Source organism: Patella vulgata, chromosome 8 (assembly GCF_932274485.2).
Source record: "Patella vulgata chromosome 8, xgPatVulg1.2, whole genome shotgun sequence".
Classification (NCBI taxonomy): Eukaryota; Metazoa; Mollusca; class Gastropoda; family Patellidae; genus Patella; species Patella vulgata.
This window is the reverse complement of record NC_065886.2, coordinates 37,461,107-37,481,228: the sequence shown is the minus strand read 5'-3', so window position 1 is coordinate 37,481,228 and position 20,122 is coordinate 37,461,107. Positions and strand designations below refer to the sequence as shown.

Here is a 20,122-nt window from a genome sequence, read left to right as displayed (position 1 = left end):
TAGACCTCTAAACGAACGGGAATCGAATCTCAGGTCACCCAATGAAACAATTGACCCGAAATCTTAAAAGGGTTACGTGTCCGGATAAGCAGTTTTGACGTTCATGTCCACACGACTCAATATTTTGAGCTGAAATTTTGAGACAAGGTAAATACACCACTCCTCTATATTTTGGTGCTTAAATTTCATACGTACTCGGATTGTTGTTTTTGAGACTCTGTTCAAATCGGGATAGTCCCTTTAAGTGCTTTCGGTGACTATGGGGAAAATTGATTGACATGCCTTTCGCAAATCTCAAATGTAACTCCTACCACATCGTGTTTTACCCAACACTCATATAGTCAGGAAGTTAATCAAGTATCCCTATCTGATTTCCGATCCCCATAAGTAGCTACAGCTACAATCCACGTACATCCGAAAGGTTAAATCAACGTCTAGAGCCAGATTAATAGTAAGGCTGTAATTCAGAACTATTACCGATGTACGTAAATCTACAAAGAAGATATCATTTTACATAAATTTAAGAGGTATTTGAAGAAGTTAATAAACAAAAATGATCTCTATGTTTAGTAAGAGTGATAAAATCCTTCATAAAAAGATACATTGTCAAATAAGTAATAATTGTCATCTATTCTGAGGGATTTGAGGTTTGGGACAAGTCTCACTGCTGGCTTGTTATATATAGCTTTTGTTGAGGTTTCAAGTTTATAAAACTGGGGAAACAACAGTCATCTCTTTACGCCCACTGTCACACCTTTACGGACCTAATGATTCCGTTTCACACAAAACACAACCCTACTTAAGATCACTGCTTTGGTCATGAATTCTTCTTTGAATAGTGTATGCCTTTAAATAGTGCAGCACAAGGTGGGGATCTGAGCGATAGGGGAGTTTATTGCTTTTATTTTTTAATGGTGGATTTGGAAGAGGCGGGAACTTTCAGGCCATTTATTCGCAAGCGGCTAATTGAATCTATTATCCCCAATATCATCGTCTTTGTGCCCAAGTATGTAGAGGAAATAAGATTTTTTTTTTACACAGCCATTTTATAATCTCGACTTTTGGCGGTCAAATTTGAAATCATATCCCAGATAATGTATTGTACAGTATGCATATCATGTACTACCCTAAATTCTAAGATGACAAATACCAGCACTTGTAATATCTTGGATCTATAAATAAAAGAGGATTGGTGAGGTCATGGACCAAAGTGGACGGTTAACGATTCATAGTACTTGTTTGTAACATCCCTGGAATCACTGACAGATCCGTGTAATATTTTATTGTTTGATTTGGAACAATCCATGTGAAAAATAACATTGTTTATTACAAAATTAATCAAAATATGTAGAGATTATATATCATTATGTACAGTAAATAAAATAAAATGAAATGGAATGGGGTTTAACGCCCTACTGTTCTGCCCAGACTGGACTAATACAATAAATTGAGAGAATCATTAATCTATATATAAATAGAAATATATAAAAAATATCACTATGTCCAATTATTAATTTAAATAACAAATATCATAATAAATATAAGAAAAAATAATTTAAAAAAGATAAAATCTTAATAAATGGACAATAAGTAATTAATATCGCTGATCGTCATTTTAAATTTTTCGAGAAGACATTGTTGTTATATTCAATTTTGTTTAAATTACTCTTACCCATGATTGGGGAATACTTGATTTTATTAATTGATAGTTTCTAACAATCGTGCTATACCTGCGTTTAGGGTTTTAGACTTGATTAAATTGGTAATACAAAACCAGGCTTATTATTATGTAAATTGTCCGCCATCAGTCTAATGCCAGAAATAGTGAACGCATCAATGTTTAGGGGTTTATTATTATACTTAATACTATTTATTGTTAAACAACGGTCGTATAGCTGTATTTACTATTGAATCTGGAGGAAAGGACCTTTGTTTAAATTATCCCAAGATTCTAATAATTTTTTTTTTAAAATCTAATAAATGCTTCAATAAATAACTATTTGGTATACAGTACTTTTAAAACATCTTTATCAAGATTTACATGTTGAAGTTACGATCAGGAGAGCTCGGTCCTCCCTCGCACTTATTCCCAATAGCCGACGTTTGTTTTATACGGGACGTTTACCGTCCCAAAGGAAGTTACGTGTAGCCATACTTATTTCAATTTCAATATCTGGGGGTATTGGCAGAACTGCCAGAAGAAAATATAATTTATCTAAAACTAGGGATTAAAGCTATATACAATATTAACTGATTTACCAACAGACATTATTTCGACTTTTCAACACTCATTTTTAATCCTGATGCTATGCCAGAGGATTCAATAATTTCAAAAACACTATTTCCTGAATTTTCATTCGAGAGAGTTAGTTGTATCATCTGCGTGTTGGTATATCAGTGAAACCCCCTCACAACCTCTAATACTAATATCTGTAAGAGGACATTGTTTTATAATACCGGTAATACTGAGTGTTTCTCCTGTCCATGCATATAGCATGACTGATATCGGACACAGTGACGGATCATGGCGAGGGCAATAGAGGGCCCGATGATTTGGTAACAAAAAATATTTTTTCTTTTAATATTTTGTAGAAAAAAAATAATGAAGACACATTTCCCAAAAATCGTGAAACAAAGTTTTGAAAATATTAGGTAGGGGGGGCCTCCAAGGGGCATTGATCAGAAAAAAATTACATCAACAATTCCACGTTGGCACCGGGAAGTTTATATCAGAAATCTTTCCATAGAACTAAGTAAGTATTTCAGGTGGAAATTTCAAAATATTTCTTCCTAAGGAGAGAACCAACCGGGGCCCCCTAGGGTGTCATCTTGAAACTGGGGCCCGGCAGATACGCTGCCTCAGGGCCCGGCGATCTCATAATCGGACATCCCTGTTTTATTCCCCTTGACTAGTCAAAGAAGGGAGTCAAATAACCATTACCCTTTAAATTACTAAATAGAATCTTAATTCATGATATAAATATGTCACCAAACCAAAAATACTCCAATACAGTAAAAAGATGGTTGTGACTCACTCTATCATAGTCTCGGTCACCCAGAACCCCCTAGTCTTCAACATACGGAGGGTCTCGGACAGTTGTCAATATTTGACGTAAAGTCCATTGCCCATGCGTAACCGGGAGTTTGGTTTTTAATGTGGTTGATTATCCAGTCATTTTAGCCAAGTCAAGTAAGAGTTGCGCCCCTTCCAACAATAAATCCCATAATTCTTGCATTAATATAAACAAACATGAATCGTGACGACGAGTTAGGATTAATTTTAAAAGCATAGATATGGCCCATGAAGAGAGAAATTTACAATAAAAAATTAAGAGTGTTAGATATTGAGCTGGCATGCAATCAAATGGATTTTTTGAAATGACATTCTTAAATTAATTTCATGGGCGTAAACATCTTGTTTTAAGAGGAGTTACCTCCCTTAGACACTGTTTATGATAATGTGAAAGACCGGATTATCTAGCCAATTTTCTCAAATGTTGACAACCTGTCTAACTCTATCAAAGCTTTTTCTGCATCAAGTTTTAGAACAAATCCATACTTGTTTTCAAAGTCCATTATACTTGCAATACGTATTATTGTTCGAAACCTGGATAATACCGTATAATCTGTCTGAAACAGGGATATGGGTTGGAATTTTTTTTTAACTGTCGCTTATCTCCCTTATCCTTATAAATGACCATATCATAAATTTTCGCATTGATGGGAACAAGGTCTCCAACTTTCAAATGGTTGTATAAAAAAATGCCAGTCCTGTAAACCTGGGCTCCTCCTTTTAGACAATGCTTTAAGGGCTTTCGTAAGTTCCCCAATTGCAAGTGTAATATATCTGTCACAAAAATCTCTACCCTACTCTGACAGGGTTCTATTTATCTTTTTACATACATTATTAATTTCATCTAAATTTTATTTTACATCTTTTGTATATAGCGATTTATAAAAAGCTGCGCATTCATGAATAATCGAACAATCTGTTAGTATTTCTCCTTTACTATCTATTAGTTCCTTTATGTAATTTTCTAGATACATAAAGTATTGGGTCAGTAATCATACTATGATTAATAAAATATTCTATTCACTATCTAAAGATTCTGCATTGTAATTTTTTATACATGTGACTAATTATACCTCCAACCCATAGCTATTAATCGCAGTTGCTCTAATATTATGTATCAATTATCTCCCCACCTGCCTGATGTCCTCCCCGTCCAACATTATCTCCCCACCGATCTGATGCCATCCCGAACAGGAAATAGACTATACCCTGATTGACCAAGTCCGAGTAGAATAAGTGGGAATAATATTATTTTAAACCAGTCGAGCAAATAAGAGTATACGGAATTAACTTATTTGTATCTTTTCATCTGTGTTTTTTTGTATGAAAAGGTATCTTCAATTCTTCCTCGTATCTAAATCAAAATAAAAATATATTTTATCAAAGCATTAGTTGAGAGTTATGTAAGTTTGCATGATCTATACTTCAATGCAATCTGATTAAAATACAGATCTATATTTCGTTTCGTTCTTTTATACTTTCGATGGCCTACACTACATGAAGATCTGACCGGTTGTACTGGAAGGTCGCGTCAGGGGTCGTACGAGCGGCTTTTGACCTATGACGTCCGATATTGATTAATCAATCAGCGTTAACGTTTCTAGTGGTTTACCCCCAGTTCCGTACATCGCACGCCAAGAATTCGGCGTAACAAACCGTTTCATTGGCTAATCCCTCACTTCAACCAGAACGCCGATAATATAACAACTCTTCCAGATCCTAGTGTAGTAAAGACAAGTTAAGCGAAATTTTGAACTATAAAAACGAAACGAAATAGGATCCGTGTTTTAATCAGATTGCAGATAATGGAAAATGAATATATTGAAAATTTCGTTCATATTAGTTCTGCGCGAAGTTATCATTGTTTGAAGTTTTGAAAATATGTGGCATAGGTTGTTTATTATCGTAACAACGGCAATTGTTTATTGTGACTAAGCCTCAATTCACCATTTTTAATTTAAATCATTAACTAGCTATCGTGTTTCAATCCGTTTAAATCTCGGCCATCTGATGTTCTAGAGAGTTGATTATTGGCTTTTCTTGTGAATAAATGTCTGAATAACAGTGTATATAACATTTGAAACCAAATGAAAGACCTGCAAAAAGCAGATTTAGCTATAGTCACAAAGCGCAAAAGAATCAAAAATAATCATGTTTACCAGCATTGCAGTAGTCGAACCTTTCTGAAAACCCGCATAGGGTGGCACAGGCGGGGCTGACAAGAAGGATAGCGCATAGTCGTCCGAACGTGAAAACAAAATAGGCGTGCTTGTAAAAAAGAAACCTGTAAGGTTTAATTCGAAAAGAGCGGACACGGAAACGTTGCTGTCTGGGGAAAATTATCCCCTTCGCATTGCACACATAACCATTGAAATTTAACTTAACATGTTAGTCTCAATATGACCTAAGGTGTTTGGAATTGAATATTTTAGAGACAAATGCCAATGACGCATCGTTACTTTACATCTCTAGACCTAGATCTTGGATATTGAACTGATATAATAAATCAAATCTAGATCTTAAGACGCCATAAATAGAAGATTCGTCATATCAGACCCCGTTGTTGTTTTCTGGGTTTCCTATCAATTAATGATGTTATTATACATACTAATATAAGATGTATCTGAATACTGGGTTGTGGGATGGCCGGATGGCCGTTGATCAACGGGTTCATAACTTCTATCATCGCTTTCATTGTCATTATCTGGATGGTTTTGTGATCTGTTATCTAGATGAATAGCGGCTAAATAACCTCTATTATCGTGTTGTGTGTCATTCCTGCGATTTCCAGTTTGGTTTTGAGTCGATGATAGTTCAGGGTTATCTGTGGTTTTGGCTGAAATGAAGTATAATATTTTTTTTTAGCTGTGTGTAAGTAATACGTCGGATCGCTAACTTGGAGGTCCAGTGTTCGACCCCGGTGTTTGACGAGAAAGTTGATCGAGATTCTCCGGCATGTTTCGCCTTGTTAGTAATGTATGACAGAAGGCATGGTAAGGAAAAACGTACAGTGGTTTGGATGGCGTGCATATAAAAGAACCCTTGGCATAGTTGGAATTCGATATAGGAGTAGGTTGCAGAGCCGCTGTACGAGCAAAATTTCTTTCATAACACACTATACGACCATCTTCATTACCCCCAACGGAGCAGAATAGATCAACGTTCAAAACCATTTCATTACATTACTTAGCTGTGGTAATTTGCCGGTGACTGTATCAAAACCTTCGAGTCAAAATCAATCTACGGGTAAGCTCGCCATGTCTACAACATTTTATATTACTTCTTACCAAATATTCATAAAAAAAACACAACACAAGGTATATATGAATGGATATAACTTCTTCTCTTTTATTTAATAACGACGTTTCGTAACCAGACAGATCATGTTTTCAAGTTAACGATATAAACGTGACCTGTATGTGTTACGAATCGTCGTTATTAAATAATAGAGAAGCAGTTATATCCATTCATATATACCCTGTGTCGTGTTTTATTATGAATAGTTAACCGTGTTTCTAGATGTCATTTAAAGAATTCTTACCAAATGTTTGAGAAATCAGTCATCCTTGCCAATCTAAAATTGTTTTAAATTCATCAACATTGGTATGGCGGTTTGCAACTTGTTGTTAAGTTTACTTCCGACCAATCACATACCGCGTTTTAAAGAACTAGTTCGATAAAGACATGTCTTTTGTGGCGACATATTCAAGAACACAAAAATTCGAGGGGACTCAAATGTGCAACTCTTTATTTCAGATCTAGCACACTAAACGCTGTACAAATTTTTTCCTTCTTAAAACTTTAAGCTGATCTACTGGGAACGAAACCTGATACGGCGAAATCTGACAAAGTTATTCTATTTTCCATACCTGAATAGGGCCCATCACATGCTTCTACTCACCTTGAACTCGTCGTCGGTAATATATTATTACTAAAACCAGGACAATTACCACTATTACTACTAGGGATCCAAGGATATACGTGGCTATTATTATATTTCTATTAGGTCCTTCTGAAATAATGAATTGGGAATCTCATGATAAACTATACATTTGAGCAACAGTAAGCAGATAGAAAACGTATTCAAATACATATACATGTAGTCTAAGGAAAGATTATGTGAAGATCAATATTTCTTTTCCAATAGAAGCATTGTTTCAAAACTTGTTTCAAAATCAAGGGGGATAATCGATCAAGGGACATTGGATAAGGGTAGTTATTCTCCATTTGTAATTCGATAAGGGTAGTTATTCTCCATTTGTAATTTACTTAAAAATTTGAATTTTGACCGGTTCAAAAACAATTAATATGCGTAATTAATCCTGAGCCAAATCCATAATAAATGCAAAATTATGGACAGCAGTAATTTGACTTTTAATGGAAATTTTACCAAATGATTCAATAAGTATATCAGGTGTACCAGAAAAATATATATATACATATATATACAAAATTAATCCGACTTAATTTCAACCAATTCCAAATACAGAATCAATGTAAACCTAATAACCAAGTTCCAATAATATTATCAACACAAGACCAACCTTTATCTGTGGTATCTTTTGTGCCAACAGGTCCAGTAGTAGTAGTTGTATTCGTTGTCTCTTTTCATGAAAAGAATAGAAAAATAAATTAGCATTATAATTTCTTCGTTAGGCACGCCACAAGTTTAAACAGTCAACAACAGAAAAGTCGATCCAAAATAATAATAATATAGGAAACATCGAGACGTAAACGAGTCTACGTAAAACAAGTGTAACAGCTAATAATGAATGAGACTGTTACAAATTTTGTTCAAGGGAAGTAAGTCTGGCAGTAATCCCGGGTATAATGGTCAGAATTGAAGAATTTAAAATGTCAAAACGTTTTCTGGAATGTAAAAATCAAAGTATGGCCAGCCGGTGACCGAAGCGATGACAACATGCGACCACATTAAAATGTAGTCCAATCAAATTAACCCTTTTCACTGACCTGTAAGATAAATGGTAACATTACGCATGTATGCATATTCTCGCCCTATGATACATCTGAACTGTAGCCCATCATCACCATATTTGACTGTAAACGTTAGAGTACTACTTGTAATGTTCCCACATTGGCCAATGGAAGGCGGTGTTATGTCACCGCTAGAGATGTCATCCTTATTTTGGTATGGAAGCCAGTTATTTGTATTAATTCGGCTAATTTGCCAGAACCAATCTTTTTGTGGATCACCACTGTTTCCACTGCATTTAATAGTTAGTTTAGTATTCACAAGATATAAAGGTCCGTCCGGAATAACGGACAATTTGAGATTCCCTGGGTTGCCTACAAAATATAATAAAGTGATTCTATATCCGATCCCTGAAAGTATTTATCAATGAGCTTAACAGGACATTACTGCAATTATGTTGGAGAGGACTCACGCGGAGATGAGTCAACATTGGCCTAGCCTGTTCCCCAATTCATTTTCAAATGAAATAAATTATTGTTTACAAAACAATCTTTTCTCGGACGTGCTGCTATATAACGCCGGCAATAGATTAAAGAATACTGCACACAGGGAACCACCATGAACAATGAGTGTAATATTTTGATGATTACGACGATTACATCTTTAAGTCAGGCATACGATTGACGAATTAGTTACGTCACCCAATGTAGTAAATCATGCGATAATGTCTGAACGGCTCAATAGTTTGATCTTTATTTTTGGGCAATAAGAACAGGTTACCACATCCCATATTAACTTTTTGTTTACAATTTAGATTTCCTGTATATAATTGGATTACCCGTTTAAACTTTAACCGTGTTGCGCCTGACCTAATGGAAATGAACCTCTCTCAAACGGCGTCCTTTGGGAAGTTCTGGTAGTTTTGTACTCGGCAAACAATAGAGCCCACCCCTTTGGGAGTGGGTGGTATGGGAAGCTTGTTAGGAGTATTATAATTGACAGAGCCATAAAAGACGACGCAAAAACTTACTATCAACTGTTACGTTCTTTTTATCTTGTGGGCTTTTTTCAACTTGCAGGTAGTTTGTCCAGCATTGATATTCAGCTTCATCATTGCAATCGGGGTCATTGATGGCAACTTGAAGGTAAGACACGAGTGGTGAAGTTGAGATAAAGCCGCCACTGATGGTAAATTTAGGAGACGTTATTCCCACGCCGGGCCGAATCCCCTTTGAAGATATGGTAGCGATTATGAATTCAGCACCTCCTGATCGTTTAAAGATCTGAAGACTTTCAAGAGTTTTAACCCCGGTGATATTAGTGACAACAGATGGGAAGCACCGCATTGAGAGATTCTTAAAACCAGCTCCAAGGTCTTGAGATGGTAGGATTTCTAGATCTACTTCTAGTTTATCTAAACAAAATATAATTATAAATACAATTTTAAAATGATTTCCAACTAATAAGTTACAACCAATAAATTATCGTCGGGAATGAAACCAGTTTCAAAGTCCTAGAATAGTAGTATTTGTAGACTTCCTACTAGGCTATCTGAACAAAAGGCAAGACAGTGGAATCTGGATGAGCTCTATCGATGGTAAAGGGCAGTGACGTCCATGGTCCAAGAATATAAAATATTCCGCAGATGTTGCCGCTGCAACGTGACAAACTCGTTTCCAGAAAGAGTGAGCATACAACGCCCCCTCCCCTCTCTCTCTCTCTCTCTCTCTCGCAGTACTGGGTTAAGTAATTAGTTGTTACCGACTCACCATCCAGTATTATAGTGGTGTTCACACTATAGGATTCAGAACCTCCAACAAGACACCTAAAGGATAACCCATGATCAGTCACTTGTACTGTGTAGTTCAAGATACTTTTTCCAACATAAGTGCATTGTGAGGAATTTCTCTGAGCTACACTTGTAGAATAAAATTGGTAAGGCTTCCACACTGACTCATCGGGTAATTTCGTTTCCCAGGACAACGCCCGTTTAGGGTTTCCAAGGTTACCACTGCAAATCAGATCAATGGTGTCGTTGATGTTGTATTTATCCTTACTTGGGATGGTTACTAGTTTTATATCACCTGGGCTGCCTTTAAACAAGAAATAAGTAATTATACATAAACGTTAACCAAACATCAGAGAAATTGTTATGTTCGCCCTTCAGTAATCTAATGAAAATGTGGGCGTATAAAAACAAGTAAACGGAAATTTTAAACTTAAAAAAAATCAACGAAACGAAATATGATCGTTTTTTTTTAACAGATTGCTTTGAAATTTTTATAAAGTATATTGTTATTTAATGTATGTTATTCTAAATGACATTGACAATATTTCTTTACACATTCCTACCATTGTACCAGATTTAAGATGGCGATTTCCGCAGTGAATCCTGTAAGAGCAAATACTCTGGTTTTATTAATGTTGCCTTATTTCTAGTAATTTCTTATTGATAAATATACATATGAGTATAATTATTTATATTATATTTATTGCTCAATAGTTTGTCAAATAACTATTATAGGAATCATTCCCGCATTTTCAAGCAAATAATAATAACACGTGAAAAATTAGCAAAATTACCTCCCTAGTTTTAACACATGATCTAACTTTAAGCGATATATAGAAAAACTAAACAGTAGTATAACCACAGGCTTACTTTGTATAATTATATTTTTCTCGTCTTCAAGAGTTACGACTCCTCGGTTCGTCACTCCAACTGTCTTACAAACATATCTTCCATCATCCTCACAGCTAGGGTCCTTTACTTCAATATTTACGTAAGACTGCTCTGGTGACGAATTATTGAAATGGCCAGTCACAGTATCATTAAATGATACATCCTGCGGTCCGACAACGTTTCCGGCATCATCAATAGTTGCTAATATTGTTGTTTTGTTGTTTTCAAAGGAAACTTTTATCATCTGTATATTGTATAGAGTGGTGTATCCGGCTTGCAAAGATGGGGAGCAGTTAACAGCTAAAAAATGGGTATCCCCTGTTTGCGACCTTTTAATCTGTGCTGTACAAATACCTACAAAACATGGCCTTCGCTGAAAAAAACCTGTGTTGAAACAACACAAACAAGTTACGTTTCTCTATTTAACAACACAAACTTGTGTTGAAACAACACAAACTTGTGTTAAATGTTGAAACAACACAAAACTTGTGTTAAAATTTATCAAACAACACAAACTTGTGTTAAAATCTACACATTAATTGTGTTAAAATTTCTGAAACTTGTGTTGAAACTTGTGTTGAAATTTCTGAAACTTGTGTTGAAATTTCTGAAACTTTTGTTGTTTCATACAAACTTGTGTATAACCTCCAACAAAAACTTTTGTTGTATTTTACCAATTTATATTCAATATAGCAACCTTTCCCATGCACCCCCCCCCCCGTTTGTTCTGTTTAAACTGTAATGTTTGATAAATGACATAACAATAATTTTGTTTGTTAAATTATTATTTATTCAATAAATGATGTGAAAAATTAAAATTAATTCCAATACTAATAAAATTGTGTTATACAATGAAAAAAAATCCCCCCCCCCCCACAATCATACAATAAATAATAGCTATTTACACACAAAACAAGCACTAAGACATTTGGAATATTAATAAACAAAGTTAATTCCAATACTAATAAAATTGTGTTCAATAATAACAAAATTCCCCACCCCCACTCTCCAATCACAAAATAATAAAAAAAAAGCTATTTAAATTTTCTTTTTAAAATTAACCTTAAAAAGAACTGAGAATATAATAGATATGTACACAATATCACTACCCCTTGCCCCCAAAACATACATTTTAAATATATTTAAATTTAATAACAACCAAACCAAGCACCAAAGACATAAATTATGCACTAAATTGAACTACTTTTAAGAAGAAATATTCCCTTTAAAAAATTAGGAATTCAAAAATTTCTACAGTACACAAAAGGGAACTAATAGATAAGATACAGGACAAATAAATTGAACTACTTTTAAGAAGAAATATTCCCTTTAAAAGATTAGAAATTCAAAAATTTCTACAGTACACAAAAGGGAACTAATAGATAAGATACAGGACAAATAATTATAGATAGATAAAATAAAGCATAAAAATCAAATAAAATGGAGAATTTTAAAAATCTGTAAAAAAGAATATTGATGAATAAAACCATCTCATATAAAGGCGGCATTAACATTCGAAATGTTTACCAATTGTTTAAAAATAATGGTTGATTTCATCATACAATAATACATATTTATAATTATCGACTGTTACTATTAATTATTGATAATTCCTCTTTAATAATTCAAGTTTTCAGGCCAAATTCTTAGTGTTTAGGATTACACTGCAGTCTATATAATGAAACAATATTTAGAGAGGGGTTGGTATTTGACATTAAAAACAAAACAAGGGATTAAAAAAGGCAATGGTGACAAATAACTTTTGGTTTTCCACAATAAGATCTATGGCTTTATATTCAGAATTTAGAGTTGTCTTCTTTCTTTGGTATTAATATTTACTAAATACATGTACTTCTCCAGGGATGTTCAAGTCTTCTCTGAAATACATAAAAGTGATGATTATGAATACACTTATCGACATATGGGGTTTCAATTCGGTTTTTACTTGGAACACCAGGCATGGGTACAGAGTTATTTAGATGGCAGAATAAAAGTTAAATAACTTACTGAGTCGGGGTGGGGGGAATCATAATTTAACAATCATAATTATCTTGAGACTGATATGTATGGCTACATGCGAATGCAAGGGAGAGTATTTGAGTCGAATGCCAGTCAAGTCGTCCACAAGCAAAGTCGTCCACACGAAAAATCTGGTTAAGTCGTCCACAATCGTTGGTGGAGTCGTCCACACTCGTAGGTGGAGTCGTCCACACGACTTAGTATAATTTCTGGATATAGTAATACGTTGGTGGAGTCGTCAGGTAGCATTATTGCTTACTTCTCTTTCAAACTTAAATAGCATGCATCATCAATTTACACATTGAACCAAATGGCCAATTTCATGGCATTATATGAGTCTACAACCACATCAAGCAATTATCCAAATAGCTATGCTCATTTGAAGTTTACATCTGTTTCTGATGATTACACAACCGCTTCTCTGTGAGCAAAATAACCTAATAGCAAGTATATAAATGTGTTTTGTACAGTCTGTACACAGTAACATATCTGAGAACCATATCAAACCTATTAAGTTTAATATAGGTATTTAAAAAGTTTTACCTTTTATTATCATGGTGGTATGATTTGAATAAATACGACATATCATGAATATAACTGATTTCAAGTTTGAATTATTATTTGTGTAAGGCCACTGGGCATTTACAAATTTGAATAGCTACTCTTCATAAAGAAAATACATGAATAATTTTCCCAATTCACCTGGATTTTATTGTAGGCCTTTGTACGAATTCAGATTTCCTTTTAAAGCAATTAGACTGAACTATCGCTGGATTGTATTGCTAAAATCTACTACAATCTGAAAAATGGAACACAACTATAGTAGTATCAACTGTCCAAATGAATTGAACGTAGGTCATGTCTGTATCTTCAAAATGGCGCCTAGAACACAAAACAACCATTGCAATTCAGGATTGACTGGTTGCGAGGGTATTTTCTAGGAATGATTTTTTGAATATTTAATCACACAGAAACACAATTATGCACATATGCGGTTATGATATAATATTAAATTAGCTTACCTCAAATAACTCGAAATATACTGTTTGATCAGTTCGTCCGCCCGCCATATTAGCCACACGTCCTTCGGCCAATTAAAATGGGCGTAGAATTTGTTTTAACCGAAACGAAAAATTTGCGTTATAAATACATTGTATTAAAAATACAAAAAAATCACAAACCTGACATTCTTGTTTTCTGAACATACTATTTTCCCAACAATATCACTTTTGGAGTTGGTTCTAACACCGGACTAATCCAGGGAGGAAAAATCCATGACCACTCGGACCAAAGACCACTCGGGCCAAGCCCAAACAAAATACCACCTTGCTTGTGAACAGGCCTACAGTTAACTAGTACAATAGGGTTTAACATCGCAAAATACTGCAATAAATATTTCTTCCTTTTTTAGAGTAATTCATTTCGATTGGTCATTTACAGGTAAGCAAATGTCAAATTTCGATTAATGAACCAATTAAATTAAATAAAAAGAATAACTCGGCTATATCTACGCCCATTCAGATATATTTTAAAACCAAGATATAACACTATTGTTCACACCCTACGACAATTTTCTTTCTTGTGTCAAGTTTATTGGGACAATATCAATCAGACACTTCCAAATGCAGACATTGTAATAACCTGTCCCTGTCTATTGTCTGAGACAAAATGTGAAAATAAACAAAGAGTAGATTTAGAATAATCTTTTATTATCTCTAATTAAATAAATAGTTTATAATTAGATAATAATTGACCAAAACTTCGATCTCTTTATATCAGTATACTGTTATAAAATACATAGTGAGAACAATGGAGACCAACAACATACCATTCAACACTAAGAACCTACTCTTCCCGAGACCAGATCTGAAACTGCAAATCTTCGAACAAATCCACTCCCTAATGGACACAGTTGGACTAAGTAGAATAGTGACGTAAGAGGGGGTCACGGTTAGACGGGCCCGGCATCTAAACACTAAACTACATAAGGGATTTATACCAAACTGGCAGGATAGTGGAGTAAGGGGGAGTCACGATCAGACGGACTCGGCATCTAAACACTATTCCACCAAAAACAGACACCAAACCTACAGAGTGTGATAGTGGAGTAAGGGGGGGGGGGTCACGATAAGACGGGCCTGGCACCTAAACACAAACCCCACAAAGATGACATCTACCAAACTAGCAGGATAGTGGAGTAAGGGGGAGTTACGGTCAGACGAACTTGGCACCTAAACACTATTCCGCAAATAAAACTGATACCAAACCAAGAGAGTGGGACAGTGGAGTAAGGGGAGGCCACGATAAGACGGGCCTGGCACCTAAACACTAACCCCAAACGATGACATCTACTAATCCAGAAGCAGACGAGATCATCTACCAAACGATATGTTTTGTATTAAATAAAGGGAAGAACTTCCCACTAAACCAAATCCATGGCCTATGGCCAAATGGAAAGATTGCAAAATCATATTCTAAAAAACAGGAATCAGCTTCGGCTCTCCTATGTCTTGTCTGCGATATCACTTATGTGGAAGCGGACGTTAAACACCAAGAACGAAGGAAAAAAAAGAAGAAATAAAGTGAATTCCCCAACATTCAAATACAGGAAGAGTGGTTTTACATAATAGGCTAAGCCAGGGCCCTGTTTCACAAAAACTTAAATCGCCTTAAAATCGTCTTAAACTAAAATTCCATCCTAACTTAAGATAGATGCGTTTCACAAAACGATTTTAAGCATTTTAGATAAAATCCACTAAAATAACATTATAAGTTAAAATTGTATCTTAACTTAAAATAGTGGCGTTTCACAAAACTATTTTAGGGACAATTTTAACTAAAATCGATTTTAACTTAGGACAGCCGCCACCCTCTTCTAACTTAATATCACGACATTAACAAACCTTGATTAGAGCTACGTTGTGAGATCTATTGCGACATATAGATATATTTGGAATAATGATAATATTGCCAATGGCCCGGGTTATATAATTTAAACATACTATCATTCACAAAAATAATTTTCATTCAATTTCTTTTCATTGCATGGGAAATATAGCTGTGGCCCACCCGTTTATTTTATTGTAAGGCAATATAAGCAATTAGATGACGCCCCAAATTTAAACCTCAAGAAGAAAAAACCCCTCAAAACCCCAGTAAACAAAACTCTTTGTTACTATTTTATATATTACCATGATTCAAGTATAAATTATATTATTTTCAAATAATTAATAGACCCCAAAAAAATAATCTAAACCCATTTCATATCTAAAATCTTGGTAGGCCTACAATTGTTTAAAATAAGAGAGAGAGGGTCATTTCGGGACTAACACATGGTTCAATTTTATTTGAATAATTCGCTTGCGCGTAGGGGTCTACGGAATTGTGCACTGCGCAAGCAATTTTAACTAAAATCAATTAAAATTGCATTTTAAGTTACAATCGATCTTCGTGAAACGCATAAAATTTAAAATTTCAGTTTGATTTTAGTTAAAATCTATTTTAGTGATTTTGTTTAAGTTTTTGTGAAACAGGGCCCAGATCCCTAAGCCGGTTCCCCAATCCCATTCAGATTTTCTCAATAAATAAAAATAATTATTACAGATAATAAAGTAACATAATAAATGTTATCTTAAAATTCAGCGTAATTAATTATATGAAAAAAAAACCACAAGATTTTATAAATCTACACAAGTTTTGTGTTAAGGCATTGAAAAGAACACAAACTTGTGTTAATGCAATGAAAACGAACACAAACTTGTGTTGAATATTTTTAACACAAGTCCTTGTGTTGAGATCCAACACAAGATTTTTTTCAGTGTTGGCATTATCGTCAACAACATAATATTCATTGTTATGCATACATAAAAATAGTTTTGTAAAAGACATAAATAGAATAGGCCCTATACACTTAAAATGGAAAATGGCTTTTTCGGGGATTGGATGGTCGGAATTCATGTCGGCATGGAGTGGGACACCTGTTACAAAACCATTGGACAACTTTGAAGCTGCTTAACTCACGGGCTACAATATAGCAGAAAGACGCATTTACGGCAGTTAAATTTCCTCAAAAATTTTGCGGGAGGTAGAGACCCCCATACTCCGCGACGATTGATTGGTTGTTTGGGATTCAGGTCAGCCACCTAAAGTAGGATATATTGGACCTCATTGAAATTGCTGTATTTACGGACTGAAATAGCAGGAAGCTCGTTTGCGGCAGTTAAATTTTCCTCGACGGTCTTATCTCCGTGGACTGTAAACGATTGATTGGTTGACTGGAATTAGAGTTAGCCACATAAATGGGGCTATATTAGACCACTTTGAAGTTGCTGTATTCACGGCAAATTAACCCCCGCCTCTCGCAGAAGACTGGTGCCGCCGTCTGTAATCCGAAATGTTTTCGGTCATTTCGGGTTCTGCCCCCCACCCCCACCCCAACAGTCATCGAACCGGTACGCTCATGGCTCCTTAACATTTTGAATGATGATATACAGACGTATTAAAAATATATAAACGTATTTGAAAATAACTGAATACATAATGCTATACAGTATGCTATGCGGGAAATGTTTTTGCCGAACAGTGGCACTACGGCCTACGCTTATTTCGAATTCCAACTGTCAATGGTTCTTTTACGTATGCACGTGACCTCGTATCGTAGTCCAGTCTGAACGACTATACGTATTTCAAATGCCAGCCCCCCCCCCCCCCCCACACGCACACACACACACATCCTGCACCACTGACAAGGTAATTAGAATAGCACACTATTCGATGAATATATGACCGTGTAAAATAAGAAACTCACCTGATACAAGAAACGTATAAATGATGATAGCTACAGACATGTTATTCGAAACGTCTTTCTCTTTATAATGTCATAATGCTCTTGTATGTGTAGACATAAATAGATATTAAAATCAATATAATGTTACTAATTATAAAATTTTGGTAAACCCGATATGCGCCATATTGAAAATTCAACGGAAAGGAATGTATGTATGGATCAACATCGTTTTAATGACAGGTACGCTATTGTATATATATATATATATATATATATATATATATATTAAAATCACTAACGTTACTAATTGTAACAGTTATAATTATTAGATATTATTAGTTATATATAATCGTTATCTGTATTAGAGTAATTATCAGCGCTTCACGATTGATCATAATCTTTATAACAGCAATATGTCACAATCGTTTAATAACAATATTGAATAAGTGGGGATGGAGGCGGTGGTGGTGGGGGGGGGGGTCTATGTCAATGGGATTGATAGGCTGTGACTTCATTTCGTAGATAATTTCCCGAATTAAGGATTATTAGTCAGGTAATCTAATTTTAAACACACATTTTATTGACAACAAAACACATACTTATGGAAAACAGCTACTGGTGTATTTAAGGCGACGTTTCGTAGAGTATTCTCTCAACGTTATCAAGCTAATACAGAAAAACAGGTATGAGGCAAATATATATAGACAAAATACAACAACATAACCGAAACCATACATAGCAACAACATGATCAAAGGCCTACACCAACACTTATTAAGATATACAATAGCAGATAGAGAGTTAATTAACTTATAGTCCATGGCCAGTGAGGATGTCTTAACAACAAAAATGGAAACCATACCTTAAAACAATTAGATCAAAGGGTTGTGACACAATTTGGTAACAATATACAAAAGTAAGAAAAGAAACCTCATTAGAGAACGGATACAGTACCACAGAAACACCAAACATCGGCTTCACAACCAATATGAACAAAAACTGTCTCAACTTAGGGATCTGGTGTCCGAAGAAGACTACACACAACTCAGGTCCAAACAGCTGAAGTCACTAGACCACCTTAGAGAGACAACACGAACTAACCAGGTGAGGAAGTTTGAAAACCTTAAAATCGCCAAACAGGTCCCCCTACCACCAAGAATCCCAAAGAAGATTACCTTACAAAAACAGTTATCAACCTCAGTAGCCAGAACCTAACTGAGGACCAGATTTCACTCCTTTCCAGAGGTTTACAGTTTACGCCAACCAACCGGCCAGCCAACCAAGATCTGCTCATCGCCAATATTGAGAGAGGTCTGAGACAACTAGCCCCCGGTGGCAAGATTGATTTTATCCGACACCAGATAGCTGACCTTATCACCAAATCCAAGACGCAACGAGATGCCAACAATCTTAAGAAGTCCCATAAGATTGCCCTGCAGGATTTGAAGAAAGACAAAAACATTACCATAGTAGCAGCTGACAAAGGAAAATCTACAGTCATAATGGATAAGAACGACTACCAAAATACTGTTTCCCACCTTCTCAATGATCGCACTACCTATAGGAAGATTAGGAAAGACCCAACTAACACCTTCAATGACAGCCATACCGCACAACTAGTTAAGCTCAAAGACGAGAAGAGACTCACACCTTCCCTATTTTACAAACTTAAGCCGTCCCATCCTAGACCACCATATGCCAGAGCCACCATTAAAACACATAAGAACCTCATTAAAGCCAGACTGCTAGTATGTTCCAGAGATTCCGTATATTATAACACTGTACAGTACCTGTCAAACCTTCTTTCCCCATTAGGCAATGAAGCTGCATCCTTTATCAAAGATTCTAAAGATTTCTGCGAAAAACTTAGAGACCTCCCTAAAGATACACTTATCCTATCGTACGATGTTATTGACCTCTTTACTAATATCCCCCGAGATGAAGCCTTAGCAGCACTACGATATAGACTCACTTCAATGGAGAACTCACTGGATACCAATCTCACCATAGAAGATATAGTCAACTTAACTAAATCCGGCATAGAATCCACTTATTTCTCTTGGGGGGACGATTACTACGAACAAATTCACGGTCTACCAATGGGCAGTACCCTATCCCCAGTTCTAAGTAAAATCTATATGACCGATTTTGAAGAGAGGGCTCTTTCCACCTCACCCATCCAACCTACAATTTGGCTCCGTAAAGTCGATGATGTCTTTGTAATTCTCCGTCAGAACGAAGACCACACCGCCTTGCTCCATCACCTCAACAACCAAAATGGCAGAATTAAATTTACAATAGAAACAGAAGAAAACCAATGCCTCCCATTCCTGGATGTACTAGTTAAGAAAACAGAAGGTAGGCTCACAACAAGTGTTTATAAAAAAAACCAACACATACTGACCAGTACATTAACTTCTACTCCCACCACCCACACAGTGGCAATACAAATCAGAAGGAACAGTCCAGATCTTAACCGTGATACAGGGATATTTTTGCCCAATGCGTATGATCAACTAATTTAAATAATAGCATGGTTCCACCACTCCTTATAAACTGTACAAGTGTGCTGTGTGTTATCTTTTGACTAGTTATTGTATTTACTATCGTGCTATATTCATTGTTGTAAATT

At 35.3% G+C, this 20,122-nt stretch overlaps 2 protein-coding genes across 3 annotated transcripts in view; one reads left to right on the top strand and one right to left on the bottom strand.

The window, feature by feature from the left end:
* Nucleotides 1-1,307: 1,307 nt before the first annotated feature.
* On the bottom strand, nt 1,308-19,416 carry LOC130010301 (uncharacterized). 2 transcript variants are annotated; one of them, XM_056102730.1, is made up of 10 exons: nt 19,281-19,416; nt 17,513-17,542; nt 10,666-11,040; nt 9,776-10,099; nt 9,037-9,420; nt 8,045-8,380; nt 7,618-7,677; nt 6,975-7,085; nt 5,682-5,909; nt 1,308-4,427 (listed from the first exon to the last, which is right to left on the bottom strand). In XM_056102730.1, exons 1-10 carry the CDS (start codon nt 19,318-19,320, stop codon nt 4,411-4,413), a joined length of 1,905 nt encoding a protein of 634 aa, XP_055958705.1. In that variant the 5' UTR covers nt 19,321-19,416; the 3' UTR covers nt 1,308-4,410. The 2 variants fall into 2 exon arrangements, with proteins under 2 accessions (XP_055958705.1, XP_050415001.2); XM_050559044.2 differs by having other exon boundaries at nt 1,308-5,909.
* The window catches only part of LOC126829288 (uncharacterized), a 50,858-nt gene continuing 48,419 nt past the window's right edge, over nt 17,684-20,122 (top strand). The window contains exon 1 of the mRNA XM_050559078.2: nt 17,684-17,731. Coding sequence (XP_050415035.2) covers nt 17,698-17,731 — 34 coding nt within the window. The 5' untranslated portion in view covers nt 17,684-17,697. The remainder of the gene's footprint in view (nt 17,732-20,122) is intronic.

Bases quoted from the DNA above. Each gene is read 5' to 3' on its own strand.
- LOC130010301 (XM_050559044.2), bottom strand. From the start codon at position 19,320: ATGCAGCTTCATTGCCTAATGGGGAAAGAAGGTTTGACAG. The intron at 11,041-17,512 runs GTGAGTTTCTTA...CATGTTTTGTAG, and splicing joins TTATACGTTTCTTGTATCAG to GTATTTGTACAGCACAGATT. The intron at 10,100-10,665 runs GTAAGCCTGTGG...TCTTGTTTAAAG, and splicing joins GAAAAATATAATTATACAAA to GCAGCCCAGGTGATATAAAA.